The sequence below is a fragment of the Aphelocoma coerulescens genome, chromosome 11, assembly GCF_041296385.1.
Source record: "Aphelocoma coerulescens isolate FSJ_1873_10779 chromosome 11, UR_Acoe_1.0, whole genome shotgun sequence".
Classification (NCBI taxonomy): Eukaryota; Metazoa; Chordata; class Aves; order Passeriformes; family Corvidae; genus Aphelocoma; species Aphelocoma coerulescens.
Window position 1 is genome coordinate 1,088,953 of NC_091025.1, and position 21,278 is coordinate 1,110,230.

The window sequence follows — 21,278 nt, forward strand, 5'->3', positions numbered from 1 at the left end:
CACTTTGTCCCCGTGCCGGCCTGGTGGCAGGGGACAACCAGCTCCTGGAGGGGCCATTCTGAGTAGGTAGGAGCCACAGCCTCGACTCGGGGCTCAAATTTAGCGCTTTTGTGTTTCTCACTCCAGTCGTGTCCTGCTGTGCTGGGAGCTGGGTGCGAGGTGGTGCCGGGATTGGACCCGGAGACTCCAAGCACCAGGAGCTGGGAAAGGGGATCCCTCCAGCAGGAGCACCCCGGGCAGGCGGATCCCCCTCGCTGACACCCCCGGCGCTGTGGTGATGTTGTCTGGGAGCTTCCCAAGCACCTGCAGTGAGTGGTGAGGAACTGGTGAGTCCATGGATGGGACAGGGACACGCTGGGACCCTCGGCACCACCAGCAGGACTCCCACATAGCCATGGTGGGGCACAGGGGTGTGAAGCCCAGCACAGCAGGGTCAGACTGGCGTGGTCGTGCCTGTGCCACCACCACGGTGCTGGGACAGGGGACAGGGCCAGTGTGCCTGCAGCCCCCCCTGTGCCCTCATCAGGGACCCCTCACTTTTTGCTGTGCCTGTGGCTGCTCGAGGTAGAAACCAAACTCTCTCCACCTCCAGCACAGCTGCTGCCTTGTTCCCAGCAGCAGGACAGTCGGACACATTCTTGCTCCTGGAGGCAGCAGGATGGCCGGCCAGTGCCTGGACAGTGCATCAAACCAAGAGACTTTTCATTCCAAATTCTTCCTCTGCCATGCACAGCAGGCCCTGGACAGGCATGGCAGGTACAGCAGCACCCCGCTGCGTGCCTGTGGGCCGACACCAGCCCCAGGAGAGGTGAGGAGTGCTTGGCCATCACTGCTCTCTGGTGAGGAGAATGCTCCCGCTGCTTGTGCACTCACAGCACAACATGGCACTGGGGGGAGACACGGCCAGGACTCCCAGCCCTGCAGGGAAGTGGGGTGCTGGACCCACCTCCCCATCTGGCAGGACACGGCAGCTGGGAATTGGGCCCCTGGGGCTGTGCACGGTGGGGCTGGGCTGCCTGGTGCCAGGGGAGCGAGGGGGCCACCAAGCTGGCTCCCTGAGGACTCTGCTCCCCCCACACTGCGGGTGTGCAGCAGCTCCTGGTGCAGGAATGGGGCCCATGGTGCTGCAGCACTCATGGGGACTGCCCTGCTTAAGGGAAGAGGTGACTCTGATGTTGGGATATCCCTGAGCACGTGATGGTGAGTGGTGGTCCCAGCCAGGTGCCCTTAGCCCCTCCTCAGCATGGAGGGGGCTCTTGGTGCCACAGCAGAGGGGCCCATTCTCAGACCCTGTGGTGAGGGAGCCCCTGGAGCCTTCAGCATCCTCGTGGTGTGAGTACAGGGCCAAGGAGGGGCCATGGAATCCCACTCTGAGGGTGCAGACAGGAGAGGCCCCCTCCCTCCTGACTCCCCTCGGGGACAGTCACACATTGGTGCTGGTTAGCCAAAGGGAGCCTGAGGCACTGGCCCTGCCGGCTGCTTGCCCAACCCAGGGCTCACCCTGGGGGTGATGCCCACCCTTCCACAGGACACAGGGGCTGGGACATGGCCATGATGGTGCCCATGAGCTTTGCGTGGCCCCACAGACATCACGGACACAGGGCTGAACACGTCTCTTTAATCCCACACCCCGTCCCAGCGAGGTTCCCTCCCTGTCCGACACCGCCAGCGGCATCCCGGAGGGCACAGCAAGCCCGTCCCTGGGGAGCCACTGGCCCCGACCCCGGAGCAGGAACAGTTCATTTCCACGGGCTCAGCCCCACTACGGCAGCACCACGATCTTCTTCTCCAGCGTCTGCGGGGGGAACAGGACCCTCCTCACGGCGGTGTCCAGCTCCTCCAGCGCCAGCTGCGCGTGCAGCACCGTCGCGCCGTCGCGCTCGGCCGTCGCCACGTGCTTCAGCAGGCGGTACAGGTCCCGCAGCACGTCCCGCAGCACCTGGGCACGGCGGGCAGGGCAGCTCAGCGCCCGCCGGCGCCTCGCCCGCACCGCCCCCTCGGCGAGTCCCGGCAGGTGTGGGGCTGCCCCCTCCCCGGCGCCTCGGCCCCCCGTGACTCAGTTTCCCCACACGCCAGCAGCACATTGTGGTGATCCTTCAGCACAGGGGCACCAGGGCATGCCGGGATCCCGGCTGCGGGGATTCCCGTGGGGAACGGGGCTGTTTCCTCCATGGGAACTAAGTCCCAACATGCTGTTACTGGGAACTGCGGAGGGAGGCCACTGTGGTGGAAAAACTGGGCATTTCCAAGTCAAATCAGCGATGAACAACTCCCACGGTTCCCAAGAGCTGGCACTGCCCCCGGCATGGCACAGCACTGCCCAGGGCACAGCCCAGCAGCTCAGAGGGACCCTCCCACAAAGCCCCCCTTCCCCAGGATCGTTGAGGGAACCCTTTAGTGGGGATGCCCAAACTGGGCATCAGTCCCTTGGGGGGCTGTGCCTGCCCCAGGGACAAGCAGGGGGTGACCCACCTCAGTGACCTTCTCACTCAGCCCCCGCAGGAGCAGCACCACCACGTGCACAGCAGCTCTTCGCACCTCAGCCTCGGGGTCTGTCCGGGCTATGGATGTCACACAGCAGGTGACCTGTGGGGACAGGGCAGGGGGGCATCAGCAAGGACTGAGAGATGCAGAGGATCCCATCAGAGCAGCCACCGAGGTGCTGGCGATGTCCCAAGAATGAGCATGGGACCCCATGTCCTGTGGGGCGTGGGCTCCAAGCAGTTCCAGCCAGGGCCGAGTGGCACATGGATGCCTCAGGAAGCTGTGTAACAGTCTGTATAAAAATCAGGCAGAGCCAAAGGAATCTAATTAAACCCCGGCAGTGACAGCCGGGAGAATTAGCAGAGCTCGCACCTTCCCGAAATAGCAGCGTGTGGCTCACTGGCATCACATCAACTGCTGGGATCCACCGGTGCTGAGCGGGAACTGAGGGGAGCAGCCCGAGTGCCAAATCCATGATGTCTCACTCCAGGAGCACTGGGGGGTGAAGCTCTGGCTCCCGTGGGGCACAGACCCATCGGCTCCAGGGCTGTTGCGCTCACCCCACTGGGATCTGAGCTCCAGCAGCTCGGCAGCCCTGTCTCACCCACAGCCTGCAGCCAGGGCGGGTGAGGGCCAGCTCCGTGATACTGATGATACTGATAATGGTAATTACGATAACGGGAGGGTAGCAAGGTGTCATTAAGCAGGAGGTGTCTCTGGCAGGCACCACTTGTGCCCCCAGGTCTCCTCTGGCAGTGACTGCCATGGGTGGAGCAGGCCCATAAAAATCAGGGCTAGAACCTCCCTAGTGTTTGCTTCAGGCCCCAGGACTTTTATACTCCACAAAATCAGCAACGCATGTCCTCTATGGAAATGTCCCGTTTCCATATGGAAATGTCCCATTTCCAGGTCCTCAGCAGCCCAACCATGTGCTAACAAATGTGCTCCTTAACGAGAGGCCCCATGCTCCCCAGGCAGGCTCAGGGGAAGGATGGAGCTGGTACCTCCTGGATGATGGATCCCAGCTGGAAGCCGAGGTGCTGGCAGAGCTCACCCAGGTTGGAGAGGCTGCTGGCCCTTAGGGCACTGTCGGGATCCCGGGCACCCCGCAGGAAAGCCCGGATCAGCGGCTCCCGGTGCTGGAACACCATGTCTCCTGCAAGACAGAGCAGAGCTGTGTGTCACCAGCAGGGAAAGGCCCATCCTTCCTGCCAAAGCCCTGGCTCCTTTGGGAACAGATGCATTGGGCATCTGCCCTGCAACACCACTGAACAGCTGGATGCAGTATCTGCAGCGTGCCTTGTGCCCCTCGGCACACACCCCACGGCACAGACCTTGGGGCCCTGTGGCACATCCCAGTCCTCCCATGGGGTCACTCATGGTCCTGCAAACACACCTAGAGTGAATCCCAAATTCCCACATCACCCAGACCCAATCCCCTGCCCCAATTAGCACACAGAGGTGCTGTGGATGTGTGAGCTGCTAATGAGAGCTCAGGCCCATGCTGAGCATCCACAACCATTCCAGGAGTGTGGTCATCCCACAGGACCTGAGCAGCTCTGTGCCCCACGGCGCGGGCACACCTCCTACTGGGCAGGGCCTCAAGGGGTGGAAAGAAAGCTCCAGAAGGCCAGCTGGCCTGTGAGTTCTGTTTTTCCAGCTCTCTCAAGCTCTGCAAGCTCCTCAGACAATGGTGCCCTGCAGCAGATGGAGGCAGTGGGATGGATGCCTTGGGATGCCCCAGGGTGTGGAGACAGGAACGATCCTTGTGGGCAACGGAAGGTCCCCAACACCCTGCACATGGGGGCTCAGGGCTGGGGACTGGCACAGGGTGGGGGAGCACAGGGCAGCCCTCTGATGCCAAGGACTTGCTGGGAACGTATCATGCTCTGTGCCTGCATCCCAGGACTTGGAATTACAGCAGTGTGAGCAGTGCAGGGTGATCCGAGCGGGATGCATCCCCTCCAAAGCCAACAGTGCACCAGCCTCTGTGCCAGATGGCTACACTTCCTTTCCCCTCCTAGAAAGGGAAAGCTGCTCCAGTGAGACAGAAAACAGGGATGGGGATAGGGACAGGGCAGGAGGGAGGCATGGCAGTCCCTCAGCAGAGCAGGAGAGCTCAGAATCACAGAGAGCCGTGGAGTGATCCTGAAGCGCTGGGTAAATCCTCGCTCCCAGATACTGAAGCTTTGCAACAGAAACAACTTGGTGCAATTTGTTCTATAAATACGCCGGCGAGCCAGGACGCGCCGGAGCGGCTGCCCGCGGCAGCGGCACCACAGCGAGCGGGGAGAACACGGGGGAGAATGTGCCACCACCCCCAGGGCAGCTGCCAAGGGAAACCCCGCACTGGGTCAGACACACGGACATCGCCCGGGGAGGTCCGGGACTGAGGGGCTCTGAGCTGAGACAGTGGGATGCCCTCTCCCCATGCCAGCAGCGAGGATGGATGGTGGCGCAGCTTGGCACTGGTGGGATGCCACAGCTGGCAGAGCCCAGGGATGCCACTGGTGCCAGGGAATGTGGCACAGGCCACAGGAGAGTCACAGTCCTGGGGCTCAGGGGGTCTGGGCTCTTCAGGGGCATTTCCAGCCAAGGCACACAGTGCCCACCCGGTGACCAGGCACCCCTGCCCGGCTGCCCCAGCACCACAGACACAGGCTGCCACCTCTCTGGCCATGGAGAGCTCCAGCTGAGCGCTCCCGCTGGCCAGGCCTCCTCCATGGAGTCAGACAAGGCACTTTAGGACATGTCCCAACAGCAGATGCCGGAAAGGCCTCATCCAGTTTCTACCCCTCAGCCCTGCGTGTCCGGGCACTTCCCGGCAGTCTCCAAGCCTGGTGCTGCCGACTGAGGGGATGGTGGGCTGCTGGCAGGACCCGGCATCCTGCTCCTGGCTGCTGGCAAACCTCGGCCAGCTTCCCTTTGGCTTCCGGATCCTTCCCACCTTCTAGACAACAAAGTCCCCTGTGGGCTTTCCCCCTGGTGTTGGTGAGGCTGAGCAGTGCTGTGGCTGCTGGCAGCGGGCAGTGCCATGCCCACGGCCATGGACTCACCCAGCGCCCGGGTGACACGCATCAGCACCTCGCCCAGCTTCATCCTGGTGACAGCGGCTGCGGCGTCCTCCGTGCCCTGTGCCGGGCACTCGTACCGTGCCAGCAGGACAGGCAGAATCCTCTCTGGGTACTCACTGGAGAGCAGGGCAATGCCTGGAGCAGAGAAAAGCTGGAAAATCAGTAATTTAGCAGTTGGCAGCTGGTGTCCGCTCGCTGCTGCTGGGTGATGCCCTTTGACACAGCATGGACTTGGTGCACTGGGGGCAGCTGGGCACTGCAGCCAATGCTTGGGCACAGGGTGCGGTCACTGCTCCCAGTTCCTGGCCATTGGCACATGGTGCCAGCGTGTCTCTGTCCCTGCCAGATTTGCCTGGCCCAGACTGGGAGCAGGAGCCAGTGTGCATGCTCTCATGCCCGCTGCATCTCCCAGGGGCTGATGAGAAATCAGATCCCAGACACAGGGATCAGACCCTTCTCCAGCTCCACTGCCCTTCCCTGAACACACTCCAGCCCCTCAATATCTGTCTTGTCATGAGAGGCCCAAAACTGACCCCAGGATTCCAGGTGTGGTGTCCAGTACAGCAGGAATACATCAGTGGAGTCCAGCTCCATGAAACCCAGCGGTGCCACAACCACTGGCAGGGAGCAAGTGGGACTATGAGGACCCGTCTGGCGTGGCCCCCAGCCCCATGCTTGGCACGGCACGGCTCAGCATGGCACAGGTGCTGCTGCCACGGGTGAGTCAGTGCTGCGAGGAACCGCGTCAGGGTTAATCACCGCCGCGGCCGCGCTGCCAAACGTGCGGCAGCTGCAGCGGCGCGTTAATCACCAGGATGGTTCCAGCCTTTGTGCTCCAGCCGCGGGCAAGGACAGACCCGTCCCTCTCAAGACTGTACAGGCAGTGGGAAGCACAGCATAAACTCCTTTCCCAGCTGTTGCCAAAGGTTACCAGCCCAACAGCAGCGGTGCCAGCATCGCTGTGGGCCAAGGGAATGGCACCTCCCTTGCACGGAACCCAGGGGATCGTGACCGTCTGTTGTCACACAGGACATGCCCATCACCCCAGGGCAGAAGCACCTGCCTGCAGATCCCAGGGGCAGCCTGGTGCTGTGGGGCTGTGCCGAGCGTGCCGGAGCAAGCACTGACCTGAGAGTTTCCTGGGAAGCAGTGTGAGTACTCAGGAACTGCCACCGTGGCAGAGCCCTGAGGGAGCACCAGCAGGAGGTCCCTCTGGTCCTGCTCCTCTGCCAGCCTCAGCTGAACAGACCCCTCAGTGGGTGCCAGGCCAGAACTGCAGCCCCAGCTGGTGACACAGACCTGGCACAGGGATAGTGACCAGTTCCAGGGAGTAAGAATAGCTGCGGGATGAAGTTTCCAGCTTCAGGAACTTGGCATGGAGCCCATGTGTGGCCCCAGGCTTGATGGAACAGCACAAAGCCACAGTCTGGAAGGGCAGGAGATGCCGAGCCCTCGGCCTGGCCATGGTTCTGCTGCTCTTCACTCCCACTTCCCAGAACCCCACAGAACAAAACCTTCCCTGACAAAGTGCTGGCACTCATCCCGACAGGCACGGCTCACCTTGGATGGCTGAGAGGTAAACGAAGGCATCCTCGTGCTGCACGTTCTCCAGGAACACCTGGAAAGAAGGGAAGTGCCATCAGCAGTGACCCTGGGCTGGGCCAGCAAGGCCAGAGGGCTCTGATAATTACAACCATCTCCAGCCTAATGGCACATTCAGTGCCAGCTCTGCTGGGATGGGGCATGGGATGGGGAACACAGCAGGAGATAGGGACCAAGGCAAGGGACAAGGACCATAGCAGAAGCCTGGTACCTGCAGCAGCTTCTCCTGAAGCCGAAGTGCCTCGGGATCCCGCTGGGTGACCAGGCTGGCGAGATGGCGCAGGGCAGCTGCCCGGCTGGGGGGCTGGGGGTCATAGGCTGACACCAGCAGCTCCTGGAGCCCAGCCGGGGCCGGGCTGTCGGCACATGGGGCTGGAGAGGCACTGGGCTCCTGGCGTGTGCTCTGCTCTCCGCTCCCCTCCCTGTGAGCCGAGGGGCTGCCGTGTCCGTGCCGTGGCGATGGGGGGCTGGGGGCTCTGCTGGGAACGGCAGCAGGGCTCGGTGCTCCGGTGCCAGGCTTCCTGCCCAGCACGTCATCGGCAGCGGCGCCCACCGTGCTGGGGGAACAGGCGCCATGGGTGCAGATGGCGATGCGCAGGTCCGAGGCCAGCTCCTGGGTCAGGGGCTCGGGGTAGGTGCGGGACAGCTCCTCCAGCAACGGCACCAGGCGCTTCAGCACCACGAAATCGCTGGATTGGAGCTGCGGAGGGAGAAGAGCAGTGCTGGCACCAATGTAACGAGGGTTCACTCCCTGGCATGTTCCCAGGAGGGTGGGCGGGCATGGGGGTGAGGAGCCCCAGAGCCCATGTGTAGCCCCATCCCCAGCCCGTGAGCCGGGCTCTGGGCACCATGAGCTCCTCTCATCCCAGTGCCAATCCCAGCCCTGGCAGCTCTGGCAGCACAGGAGAAGGTGGGAAGGGCATGAACCTGAAGAACAGTGGTGTCCGTGCATGGGGGCCAGGCCAGGGACATCCCTCCCACCAGCACTGTGCCAGACTTGCCACCTGGAAGGATGCTCCTGGCACGGCAGCCACGACCTGTCCTGAGCTCAAGGAGCTCCTGCCGTAACCTGGATTTAACTGCTAAAATTTGGGATGTGAGGCCTGAAAAAGGGTGCTTTAGCAGAGATTTTGGATGATTGCGTAAAACCCCTCGCCTGCTAAAACCCAAACAGCTCTGCAGCTGCTTCCAAAACCTTTCACATTCCATTTTCCAAATTATGTCACTCCCATTAAGGCAGAAATGGGAGCAGGAGCTCGCCTGGGAGGGGCCCATTGCAGCCGCAAGGCTCTGGCTTTAACTTCTCTTCAGCTACAGTTCTTTTCCCAGTGTTAGAAATTTAGCAATAAGAGACAATAAATGATCTTTTTCCATTAACAGCTGGATTTTCCTTAGGGCAAATCCAGGGATGAAGCAACCCCAGCAGCTCAGCGATGGCAGCGCATTAATGGATGTGCCATCACTCGCCATGGCAGCCCCACTGACACCCGAGTGACAGAGCTCATGTATCTATAGGTATTACAAGGTAACCAAGAGATATAAATAACAATATAAATATGTATAAAATGTAAATATAAAAATGTAAGAGGATTTTCAAGGGTACAGCCCACATGGGAAGTTCACAATGCTCCGGAGCCTGTGACCGTGTGGGGATGCAGAGGGTGCAGTGCTGGTATTTAAAGATGCTGTATGTGACTGTGCTCCTCTGTCAGTGCCTTTTTGGAAGAGATTATAAATTAGTTAATTGGGATCTTGGGGGTATCCTGCTCACATTGAATCCTTGGTCAACACCCCAGCACCGCCCCAAGGAAAACATTTATATATAACTCTCTAGATAACTACTTACAGGTTGTGACCGAGCAGGGACCCCGAGCCAGGGCACCCAGCAGTGCTGCAGCACCCTCGACTGGGCGTGGCACTGCCCGGCCCCCCGCCCCACACCCACCGAAGCCCCGGCTTCCCCCCTCACCTGGACGGCCCCGCCGAGCACGGCGGCCACGAGCCCCATGGCCATGGCGAGGGTCTGCGCCTCGGCCGCTGCGCCGGGGCCCTGCGCAGGGTGGGCACAGGCCCGGTGCAGCACGGCCGCCACGAACTCCTGCACCTGCCAAGGGAACGGCCGTCAGCAGCAGGGACACCCCGGGCCACCTCCTCTGCAGCTCTGCTGCCTCTGCGCCCAGCTGAGTCTCCCCAGCCCACGCAGCTCTCCAGCACAATTCCACACAAGCTCAAGGAGCGTTTGGACAATGCTCTCGGGGACCCACAGCGTGGGATTGTGGGGGTGTGCTGTGCAGGGCCAGGGGTTGGACTCGATGATCCCCGTGGGTCCCTTCTAATTCAGAATATTCTGTGATTCTGTATTCCTGTGAAACTCTTCCCATTTTCCTCTTATTGCCACTACCCCGATCCTAGTGTGGGCTCAGCCAAGTCACATCCACAACTGGAACAAGGTGATGGTTAAACTGGTGGGGTCTCTCAGCAGCAGAAGCCCCCATGGGGCTGCAGGAACAGAGGGATCCCAGCTCCATCTCTGCCTCCTGCCTGGCTCCACCATGGGATGGAAGCTGGGAAGGCAACTGGGACAGTCCCAAAGGGAAGCTCAAGGTGGTGGCAACAAAGGTCTGTATGGAATTGCCCTAGGAAAAGGCTTGGGAATTCCAGAGCCAAGGAGCTCCAGCCCCTGTCCACAATTCTCCATACCAGCCTCCCCCTTATCCTGCACAGCTGACAGTCCATCCGGGCCGTTTCCCATGTTTTCACTTACTCTGTGATTTTTCCCATAATATTTTTATTCCACAAGCCTGCCTGGTTGGCGCTGGCCTTCTCTGCACTTGGCACCAACACTTTTGATCCCACAGGCTTCCTGCCTTCCTAACATATCTTGAAATGAGGGAGTTGATGTTCTCCATGCCTTATCTTCTCCCAGACAAGCCTGGGAAGGGTTTGGATCAGGGTCATTCCTACCTAATAGGTGTGTTGCAAAAAAACAAGAACTACTGTGTTCCTATTTCAGAAAACAAAGTACGAGGGCAACAAGATCCTACTGCACCAAATCCCAAACTTCCACCCCCAGGGCACTGGGTGCAGGCAGCATTTCCTCCTCAGCTGCCAGCTTCCTTAAGCACATCCCTTAAGCAAGGAGGGAAGCTGTGGAAAAAGCCTTTGGAAAAGGCTGCATAAAAGGCTCAGGTATCTGCTGGGGTAATTATTCCAGGGAAGAAATTCCATCAAACAGCAAGTAAGTAAAAAAAATTGGAATATTTGCTTTCACAACACAGTGACACGCAAGCTGGAAGGACTGAAGTTACATTTAATGTAAGAAAAAAAAGGAAAATTGTGAATAAATAATAGTAGATGGCAACTGAGAAAAATCAAAACTTAAAAAAATAATCTGGAAAAAAAAAACATTTTAAAGTGGGAGGGAAAAAAATTGTAAAATAAAACACACTGGGGCACAGTTGTGTCTCAGGCAGGAGGAGACAATCCTTGGTGCAGTGAGGAAATCAAGCTGACCTTGGTTATGGAGGAGAATATGTAAATAAAACAAATGTGCAGCTGGGGGGGGCACAGTGGCTGCTGTTCCTGGGCTCCAGCTTTGGAAGGATGGATCCCACTTGCTCCCACCCCATTAGGGCCCCCCCAAATGCCCCCGGGAACCCCACACTGCAGAACCTGCTCAAAGCCTGTCCCTGTCCCAGCCCAGGGCCTCCCTGAAACACAACCCCAGGCAGGAGGATAATGGATTTTTTGTCTGGATTTCTTTGGTGGTGGATTTTAATCCCAGACTCCTGGCTGGACCCTGAAAACTGGCAAAACCCTTCCCTATTTTCCACCCTGACTCTCCGGCCCTGGTGGGTGGGTGTGATGGGGAGGCAGGTGGGGACAAAGCGCTGCTGGCTGTGTCCCCTCTGCTGCTGAGCACACAAAGGCTCCTTTGTCCCAAAGGAAACGTGAGGAAACCTGCCTGAGCCGTGACCGCCCCTGCCCACGGCAGCATGGAGAGCTGGCATGGCTGGGGCACTGGGGGAAAAACAGCAATAAAAAACAGGATGAGGAAGTTAAAAGACATCGGATCTGCAAGGGATCTGCAGGGAATCCACAAGGGAATGCCATGCTGCCCTCAGTGTCCAGATGCCTTCCTGACCGGCACATCCAGGGAGGGGAAAGATTTTAACAATCCTTTTTGGGACCCGGGTCAAGTGGCCTTTGAAATTACAACATTTAATAAATTTGGCACTGCCCATTCACAAATGTAGGAGCACAGTTATGCCAACCAGGTTGCTCCCATCCAACCTGGCCTTGGACACTTCCAGGGATGGCACAGCCACAGCTTCTCTGGGCACCCTGTGCCAGGGCCTCACCACCGTGACAGGGAGGAATTTCTTCACCATATCCCATCTAACCCTGCCCTCTGGCAGTGGGAAGCCATTCCCCCTCATCCTGGCACTCCAGACCCTTGTACAAAGTCCCTCTCCAGTTCTCTTGGAGCTCCTTTAGGCACTGGAAGTTTCTCTAAGGTCACTCTGGACCCTTCTCTTCCCCAGGCTGAGCAATCCCAACTCCTTCAGCCTCTCCTCCCGGAAGTGCTCAGCTGATCCCCCTGGGCTTTGCCACAACCAACCTGCACAATGTCAGTGAACACGGTGTCGGAGATGCCCTCACACAGCGCAGCCACGAGCTGCAGGACCAGCAGCTTCCTCCCCTGCTTGGCCTGGTACTGCTCCAGCTCCAGCAAACTCCCTCCAGGCTCCACAGCCGGGTTTGGAGCCGCCTCGTCCTCCGCAGCCACCTGAGTCAGCTCCTGCCGGGAAGGGAGCACAGGGCATGGAGAGGCAGTGGTTAAACATGGGGAACCAGTGCCAGGAATGCCAGGTGACTCCTCACACCACCACCACCTTCCAGTCCATAGATGAAGGTCTCCAAGAGCTGTCCACAGCCCCTGGGTGTCTCATACCCATCTCCTCCTGTGACTGTGGGCTGGGGGCACAAAATCCCAGTCCAGCCCAGGCCTAGAGGGATCTATGGGGGGCTCCAAGTGGGATCAAAGGAAGCAGGTACGGAGCCCCTCTTCTACAGCCAAGGAAGCAACAGGGTTTATTCCCAGCCTCCAACACACTTCAGACATGTTCCTGTTGTTAAAACCGGCTGGGGCGGGGATGAGGATGAGGGTTAACCCCTTCAGGGACAGGGCTGCTCCCTCTCCTTGGCTTCCCACCCAGCACAGGGCTGCTCCAGCATGTGCTGTACCCCGGGACACGCAGGGGGTTGATCCTTCTTTTGCCTTCTGCTTGTCCAGGGAACCCCTTCCTGCAGGTATGCCCCAACCAGGAACTGGCTGCCCTCACCTTCAGGCAGTGGATGAAGAAGTCTCCAGCCAGACCACTCTTCTGGCAGTGGGACAGGAGCTCCACCAAGCTTTCCACACGGCACTGCTCTGAGGAGATCTTCTGATACAGGGCCTCATCTTCATCACTGGAACAGTCACTATGTCACCAACACAAACACACCCAGAACTCCCTGACCCCCAGACTCCAGGGTATGGTGAAATCCCAGTCTGCATTTCCCTGGAACCCTTCTTCCTTCCCAGCACTTCCCAGCAGAGCCTGGAGGCAGCTGAGCCAAACATTGCCCAGGTAATATGGGCTCTGTTAATTAACTAACCTGCACTCATTAACAGAAACCATGAGCCCAAAACATACATTTCATCCAGCCATCCCATAAACAACAGGAGTAGTGCTGGCTAAGTTAGGCAGTGGTCAGAGCCGTGGCAGCAGGGGCATGGGCAGAGCCAGAACCATTATGGAACAAGTTTAAAGCATTCCCAGTTTAAGCAAGGCAGAGCTGCTTGTAATTGTGGCCTTCCAGTACCTAAAGAGAGTTAATAAAAAGGGCCTGGAGTGACAGGGGGGAACGGCTTCCCACTGCCAGAGGGCAGGGTTAGATGGAATATTGGGAAAGAATTCTCCCCTGTGAAGGTGGTGAGGCCCTGGCACAGGGTGCCCAGAGAAGCTGTGGCTGTGCCATCCCTGGAAGTGTCCCAGGCCAGGTTGGACAGGGCTTGGAGCAACCTGGGATAGTGGAAGGTGTCCCTGCCCATGGGAGCAGCTGGAACAAGATGAGCTTTAAGGTCCTTTCCAACCCAAACCAGCCTGTAATTCTAACTCAGGTCATGAATAGCTTGAAAAGAAGCCAAACAAACGTGTTTGTGGGGATTTTGCTGCAGGTGCTCCCAGCACACCCCTGGGCACAGCTGTGCCTCTGCCTGCCCCACAGTGCTGCCCTGAGCCCTCCTGCCAGCTCACAGCCCCTCTCTTTAAACCCAAGCTCCTGCTGCCGGATGTCCCGGGCTGCGTGGCTGGAGACTAAAGGCTGCAGTTAATTCCCAGCATGGCCAGCTCTGCCTCTACTTCGAGACCATCTGCCCGCGCCAGAGGAGCTCCGTGGCTGCTCCGCGACGCTGGCACTGCCACAGTCTGTGCTGTGACTGTGCCACCTGTGCCCGAGGGACTCCGCTCACTCTGTCACCAGACAGGCTTGGGCTGGAGGTTGGAAGTTGAATTTGGAGGGTGCTGAGATTGGAAATGCCCATCCCATTCCCAGACACTGCGCAGGCAGGGCTTAGCAGGCAGGGAGTGCACACCAATGCTCAGGTGGAGAGTGATGCTTTCTGGGGCTGGAAGTCAAAGCTCTGTGGCATGTCCAGGGAACCTGGGGGCTCTGTGGGTTGTGTGGAAGCGTCACCTGCCTGAGCTCGAGGGGATGAGACCCTGGTGGGATGGCACTGGCAGCCCCCTGTTTGCCCAGGCTCTCTCTGGCAGGCTTCCCTGGAAAGCCCTGGGTGCTGAGTGACCCAGGGGACTGCCCCACAGCACTCACCTGATGGTTTCCTCCATCACAATGGTAGCACCGCCCTCGCTGCCCACACGGAGCTGGCACCGCGGGTGAAGGGTGGGCACGTGGCTGCTCAGCCCGGCCAGGCCTTCCAGCACAGCCAGGGACTGCTCCCACTCTGCCTTCTCCAGGAACCACAGCAGGATGTCCTGGCACGGGGAGCTGCCAAGGAGAAAGGAGCTGGTGGTGACATTGCTCTGCCCACTGCACCTTCCCTGTGATGTGGTTTGGGATGAGGGACACGACTGGAGCACTCCGGAGCAGCCATGGGCTCTCCTTGGGATGCTCCAGCTCCTGGCTCCGGCAGCTGAAAGCATTTGTGCCTGTTTCTAAGGGGATCAGCAGCACATCCTGCCCTTCTGGCGTTCCCAGATGGAAGGATTTGGGTCCCTCCACACTTCAGGCTGGCAGAGAAAGGAGCGCTGTGAACGCCCCTGGCACGCCCTCCCTGCGCCTCACACCGAGGTGACAAGGGCTGGTGGCAGTGCCAAGGGAGAGGAGGAAGGAGATGGGAGCACTGAGGTGGCATGGGGAGCCCTGCCAAGGGAAGAAGCAGGTTAATGAGGTGGAGCAGCCGCGCTGTGCTGTGCCAGGGGTCTGGAAACCCGTACACTTCCAGGCAGCTGCAGGTTCAGTCATCCCTGCCAAATTCCTTAGCAAAGGAAGCAGTGACTCGGCATGAACTTGGCGCGTTCCACCAACTTGTCACGGCACTCGCTGCTCTTAGAAGTGATTAACGATGCCTTTAGTAACAGCAGAGGCCGTGTCTACACACACCTTTTAGGGAAAGCCTCCGCACGCCAGGATCACTAGAGCACAGCGTAACCCCACCAGGAACGGTTTTACCAGGGAAAGCCTGGCGGGAGCAAGGAGAGAGGACAGCCAGCACCTGGCCACCCCTGTCCCTGCCACGGCTGGCACATGTCGTGCTTCCCACTGTACAGCAGTCATGGGGAGCTGGGCATGGTATGGGTATCAGCTGCCAGGAGGCAGGTCCTGATTGTACCAGAGGAGAGTGATCCCAGATTGGAGAATGATCCTGTACTTCCAAGAGGCAGGGCTTTAACTGTTTTTCCAGTTTTTATGCTATTTGTAGAGCCCTCCAGCCAGTTTCCACCATTGCTACCTCCATCCATGGACAACCACAATCCCTGCTCTAGGCAGAGCCACTCTGTGCTCCCGAGGGCACACTCACTCCTACAAGGAACATTCTGGCTTCAGGGAACACAAAAACTAACGTGAGAATGGCTTCCTCAGGCACAGGGCTGCCAGTGAGCCCTGCCTGTGGTTACTGCCTGCTTGGAACGAGAGTGCTTTGGGATGAGAAGATGGATCTCTGCTCCTGCCTGTGCCCTGAGTGCGGCTGTGGGAGGTGGGCAGAGCCCAGCAGATGAAACCCCAGCAGAAGCCGAGTACAAATCCTCCCTTACCGTAAGTATGACACATTCTGCTTGGCGAAGGAATAGAGGGAAAAAACCACTCCCAGGACTGACTGTAAGGATCCCAGGAGCAGGCTCGAGCTGTCATTCCCAACCACATACACCTACGGAGAGAAGGGCACAGGGAGGGGAGTCAAACACCTGCGTGGGGCTGAGGGGAGTTCAGGAACACGTCTGTGCACAGGGCAGCTATCAGGGAGGATGGTGGAGGGTTCTCAGCCTTTTCCTTCAGTCTGGAAGGCTGTCTGCCCTGATTATGCCATATTCCTTATTAAAACCTGCCTTCAGCACCATCTTTCTCCAAGAACTTGCTTAACCACAGCAGGGCTCCAAGCTACAGGGAGGTTGCAGCCAGCTATTTGGGAAGTCTACAGCTTAGGGATAAGGTCCTGCCTTACCCAGGGATGCAACAGGCCCTCTGGAATGAGCAAATCTTCATTGAATTACAGCAAATCTCAAACACAGAGATCAGTCACTAGTAGGGCAGCTGGGCTGGGGGTGCTGAGCTGAGGCATTGGGCTGCACAGGATCTGAGGGGACTGCAGGAGCTCTGGAGATGTTGCAGAAGCTCTCGGGGGGGGTTGTAGGGGCTTGGGGGTGATTGCAGAGCCTTGCTCCTCTTCTCCACCTCAACCAGCAGCCTCCCAAGAGGCTGAGAGATGCCCCCATAGGGCCCTGCCCTGCCCCATTGATGCACACAGACCTGTTTCCCTGTGCTAATCCCCACGGAGCCATTCCTCCTCCCCAGACCCTTGTGTACACAAAGCCTCCCAATGAAGCCCCAAGGATGGTTTCTCACAAAGCATCAAATGACACTTGCTAGGCAAGAAACTCTCCCAAACCTGGGGTCCCCTCACTAATCTGGCTGCTGTCAGGCCCCCAGTGCTCTGCCATTAAGGAGGGACCCACCCCAACCCCCCCAGCACTGCTCTGGGAGGGAGCAGCCCTCCAGACCGGTCTCTGCCTGCCAGCCAGTTACAACAGATCATTACAGGGAAAAAAGACAACAATCCCAGGATTTAAGAGCTTAGCCTGCCTCGGGGCATGCCAGGAAGCAAGTCACCAGCTTCTGAAATTTGAGTTCCTGGACTGGAGATGTCCTTCTGGGTTGGAATGTGCAGCAGGAAGCTGCTGGAGCCTGCAGCGTGGCACAGGGGATACTGGAGGGAATGGTAGGAAATGGAGTTATGAGGGGAGGTATCACAGGAGAGACCTCCACAAAAAGCCCTCATCCTTCACAGGAAGCACAAGGATGGACGCCACCAATCCCCCAAATGCCAGAACCAAGATCTGTGCTCCAAGGACACCTCAGAGCTCCTTACAGTGCCTAAAGGGGCTCCAAGAGAGCTGGAGAGGGACTTTGGACAAGGGCCTGGAGTGACAGGACAAGGGGCAATAACTTCCAGAGGGTGGGCTAAATGGGCTACTGGGAAGGAACCCTTCCCTGTGAGGGTGGCGAGGCCCTGGCACAGCCCACGTGGAGGCTGGGGTACTCCTGCAGATGAAGATGAGATGACTGAGCATCACTGCAGGAGACACTGGGTTTGTGTGGCCCAACACACACTGAACTGCTCACCACGTCTCAAACCAGCTCTTTTTCTCACCCAAAGCAGACACGGTACCTTGAGCACATCTTCCACACAGCTGCCCAGCTCTGCCTCTGGCACCAGCACGGCCCCTGCTGCCAAATCCTCCAGTGCCAGCTCTGAAAGCAAAGGGCAGACATGAGCCCCCCAAAACAGCCCAGAGCCCCCGGCAGCAGAACTGCCCCACCCTTCCCTGCACCCAAAAGCACTTCCACAGCTCCCTTCCCTCCCCATGGGAACAGACCAGCCCTCATTAGCCGTGCTAATTGTCCTGTAATGCTGTAAATCCCCAAGGATACATGGAAATCAAGGCAGACCACAACTCCATGACAGATGATTCCCCAGAGAGCTGCTGGTCAGCGTGGGGAACTGACGGCTTCCGCCTGGAAGCCCAGAACAAGGGTGTCAGACTGGGAGAGGCTCCCAAGGAGCACAGGGCAGAGCCAAACTGCTCGGCTCCCACGCTGCAGTAACTGGACTCAAGTAGTAGCAAATGTGGTGTACCCAGACAAACTGACAGGGTGAGCACAGAGAACTGGGCTCCCACACTCCATGGCCTGGCTGCCGGCCTGAGGAAATTCAGATGGAATGACCAAAACCAGTGAGGAGAGAAACCAGAGCCTTCCCCAGTCCAGGTACCTGCGGCCTCGGAGCAGCGGCAGAGGGGTGCCAGCAGGGGCTGGAGCAGGTGCCTCTCTGCCAGCTGTGGCTGCTCCCTGGCCATGGTGAGCAGTGTGGTTGTGGCCACACGCTGGAACTGCCGTGCTACCACTTTGTCCTGGATGTGCAGCAAGTCCAGAACCTGCAAGAAAAGTCCACAATAAAGGAACAAGGATCAGCACCCCCTCAGAGGGGGCAGCCTGGCTCCTCACAGCAACCAAGGAGCAGCCCATGTGCTGCTTTGCTGGGCATCTGGCATGATATTCCATGTGTGGAAGAGCAGTGTCCTTCCCACGCACGCAGGATGCCTTTCTGGGCTCAAAACAGGAGCCTGCACCACTCCCAGAGCCAAAGGCTGGAAGCAAGGGCTACACACAGAGCTCTGTGTAGCACAGTGCCAAGCACCTCGTGTGATCAGACAACACCATCCAGCATTTCAATAAAACATGGAAAATTCAAGAGCAGAAATGTTCTACTGCCAGAAGAACACGTCCACGTTGTGCTGGCTTGAACGAGGCCACACTCAAGCAAAAGCAACAGCCCCAGCACTCTCCAAGCCGCACTCCCCAGCAGAGGGGACAAAGGACTTACCTGGGGGCACACCTGTCTGTAGTAGTCCTCGAGGGACAGGCACTGCTGTGGGCAGGCAGCCAGGATCTTCCCAACTGCATCACACTTCCTCCAGTCCAAAGCTGCTGCTTCAGTGCAAGCACCACCTACAACAGCAGCAGAAATCCCAGGTCAGCTCCAACCCATGGCTAGCTCTGGCTGAAGCCAGGTGTTCCTAGCCAAAAATCAGATTTTGAGCTTTTATTGCCCTTGTTAAATCAAGCATCTTTCAGGAGACACCTGAACTTAAGGATTGAAAGGGGAAAATTGCTGTGCAAGAGCTCTGATAATGGAAAATAACTCCTACAGCCAGGTGGGTGAGCCAAAAGGTGGGGAGAGGTTGTGCTTGGATGGTTGGAGTTGGCCAGACGAGATTTTGGCACTAAAATCTGTGGGATTCAGCTTTTGGAGACCAACAGCTTCCCTTCCTGGCAGGACATGGTGAGGAGGGGATGGGATGGGTCTCACTATCCCTACAGTTCTCACAGCCCAGCGCCCAGCATGGCTCCCACTGCACTGGCACTGGGACAGGGCATTTCCCAGGACTGGTCCCACTCTGGACACACACGAGGTGTGACTCCATTGAGGCACAAACAGGATAAGTGGGGTTAGAGTCTTTCAGTGTGGCTCTCAAACCTATGTGTATCCCAAATTAGAGCAGTTTGGAAGCTCAGCGCAGTCAGAGGCAAAGTCTGTTTATCACCATGTCACCTCAGACCAGCACAAGCCAATTCCTACATCCAGCTCTTGTGGCTCTGCTCTTCTGGGCCTCTCATGGGATGAACTGTCTCAATACACCTCTGAATCTGTGATCCTGGGGCCCAGAGCCCTCCACTCACCATCTGTGCCCTCCAAGACACCCCGAACCACGGCCTGCACCCCGCCGGGCCTCAGCAGCCTCTCAGAGAGCAGGTGCCCGCAGAGCCGCCGCAGCCAGGCCGGAGCTGCCCCGGCCCTCGGAGACCTCTGGAGGGGAGCAAAGGAGCAGGGTAAGGAGCGTATTTGCACACACCTGTGCCAACCCACCTCTGGGCAAACAGCCCATGCTCTGACAGAGAGCACAGGACACAGACAGGCTTCGAATTGCTGCTTCATCCAGCGGCACAAAGCAAATCAGGAATTAATGAGAGAGGTCAGCCCTTGAGCGCTTAGCATGCTATTCCATCTCTGGAAGTGTCCAAGGCCAGGTTGGATGGGGCTTGGAGAAACCTGGGATAGTGGAAGGTGTCCCTGCCCATGACAGGGAGATGAACTTTGAGTTCCCTTCCAGCCCAAGCTATTCTAGGATTCTGTGATTCTATTAAGGGCATTATCCAATAGGGACTTTCCTAAAACAACACTCAAGAGATTCTCCATCTCCTCCTCCCCAGGAGGCTTTGGAACAGCCCCAAAGAGCAGCAGGTGCCCTGTGTCATCCCCCGAGTGGGAAGGGTGAGGTCTGGAGGAGCAGAGGCTGTGCTTGGCCGGGCACGGCGGATGTGGGTGCCAAGCCAAGGTGGCACGTGCCGCGATGACAGTCCCCGACACACCCACACCCCGCTCCTGCACAGCACGGCTGGAATGACACACACCCAGCAGCCTCGCCAGCGCTCGGGGACTGGTTTTTAAGGTGTAAGAACATTTTCAGGAGAGCAGCACCCTCGGAGGGTGGGAACCACGGGGGTACGGACCCCGATAGCCCCGTGCCGGGGATGGCCCCGGGTACCTGCTTGGGCTGTCCCTGCAGGACGAGCAGCTCCTGCACCGCCAGCGGCTGGTAAACACGGTCCAGGATGTCTCTCAGGGCTTCCCGACACCGCGCTCGCTCCGCTTCCGAGACAGCCTGGAACAAAACACACCAGGGCTGTTGAGAACAGCTTGGCTGGGCACTAAAGCCCCGGACCCGCCGGTGTGCCGGTGTCCTGCGGCGCCTCGCCGGGCTCCGTGCCTCCCGTCCTTCCTCTCACTTGGGGAACGGCGGGCAGGACACGGGCGGGACCGCCTGGGGAGCGGGCTGGGGCTCGGCTGGGTACCCACACCGCCACCGGGGAGCGGGGACAAGAGGTGCGAGTGTCGCACGGACCTGGCAGAGGGTGGCGGGGCCGTGTCCCAGCACGCAGAGCCCGGCGACGAGCAGACGGAGGTGCCGGGCGAGCAGCGGGGCGCCCAGGGCCGGCAGCCGAGCCAGCTCGACCAGCGCGGCCACGGCGGCGAACAGCCGGGCCCCGCGGGTGCCGGGCGGCGGCCCCAGCCCCGGCCCCGGCCCGAGCCCCGGCCCGAGCCCCGGCGGCAGGTGCGGCAGCAGCCCCAGCCCCACGGCGGCCCGCAGCGCCCGCCGCACCGCCCGCTCCTGCCCCACGCTCAGCGTGTCGGCGCCGGGCGGCGGCGGCGCCCCGGCGGCGGCGGGGGCTGCGGGGGTGGCTGCGAGCGCGGCCAGGCGCTCCTTGAGGCACAGCAGCAGCGCCAGCAGCCCGCAGGCCGCCGCCCAGCCCGGCTCCGTGCCCGCCACCCCGGCCGCCAGCCCGGGCGCCCGGGACAGCACGGCCGCCCGGAGCTCGAGCAGCGCGGCCCAGTCCGCTGCCCGCGACAGGCGCTCCTCCAGCGCCGCCGCGTTCCTACGCAGCGTCTCCGGGCACAGGGCGGGCTCCGGGACGGACTTGGTAGCGCTGTCGCCATGACGGGGCGGCCCCAGCAGCAGCTCCAGCGCCTCCACCACACGGCCCGGCTCCGGGTCCGCCGGCGCTTCGCCCGCCATGTTGGGACTGCTGTCAGTGAGCGCCGCCATCTTGGGGAGGGCAGGGAAGGGGCGGGGCGGCAGTCGGCCGCCATAGTGGGGAGGTCGCTTGAGGGGAGGGGCTGCGCTTCCTGCCGCCATCTTGGGGAGGTCGGGAAAGGGAGGAGAAACCGCCCGGAGAGCTGGGACGGGACTTGGGATGAGGGATGGAGCAACAGGA

The 21,278-nt window shown here is 59.4% G+C and overlaps 1 protein-coding gene across 1 annotated transcript; it reads right to left on the bottom strand.

Moving 5' to 3' along the window:
• Window positions 1-1,604: 1,604 nt before the first annotated feature.
• Window positions 1,605-21,109, bottom strand: TANGO6 (transport and golgi organization 6 homolog). Its single transcript, XM_069026947.1, has 17 exons — window positions 20,408-21,109; window positions 20,051-20,167; window positions 19,185-19,311; window positions 18,328-18,452; window positions 17,716-17,878; window positions 17,113-17,195; window positions 15,482-15,594; window positions 14,037-14,213; window positions 12,506-12,632; window positions 11,782-11,961; window positions 9,130-9,264; window positions 7,372-7,860; window positions 7,119-7,176; window positions 5,541-5,693; window positions 3,489-3,640; window positions 2,473-2,586; window positions 1,605-1,939 (listed from the first exon to the last, which is right to left on the bottom strand). Exons 1-17 carry the CDS (start codon window positions 21,107-21,109, stop codon window positions 1,763-1,765), a joined length of 3,192 nt encoding a protein of 1,063 aa, XP_068883048.1. The 3' UTR covers window positions 1,605-1,762.
• Between the last annotated feature and the right edge of the window lie 169 nt (window positions 21,110-21,278).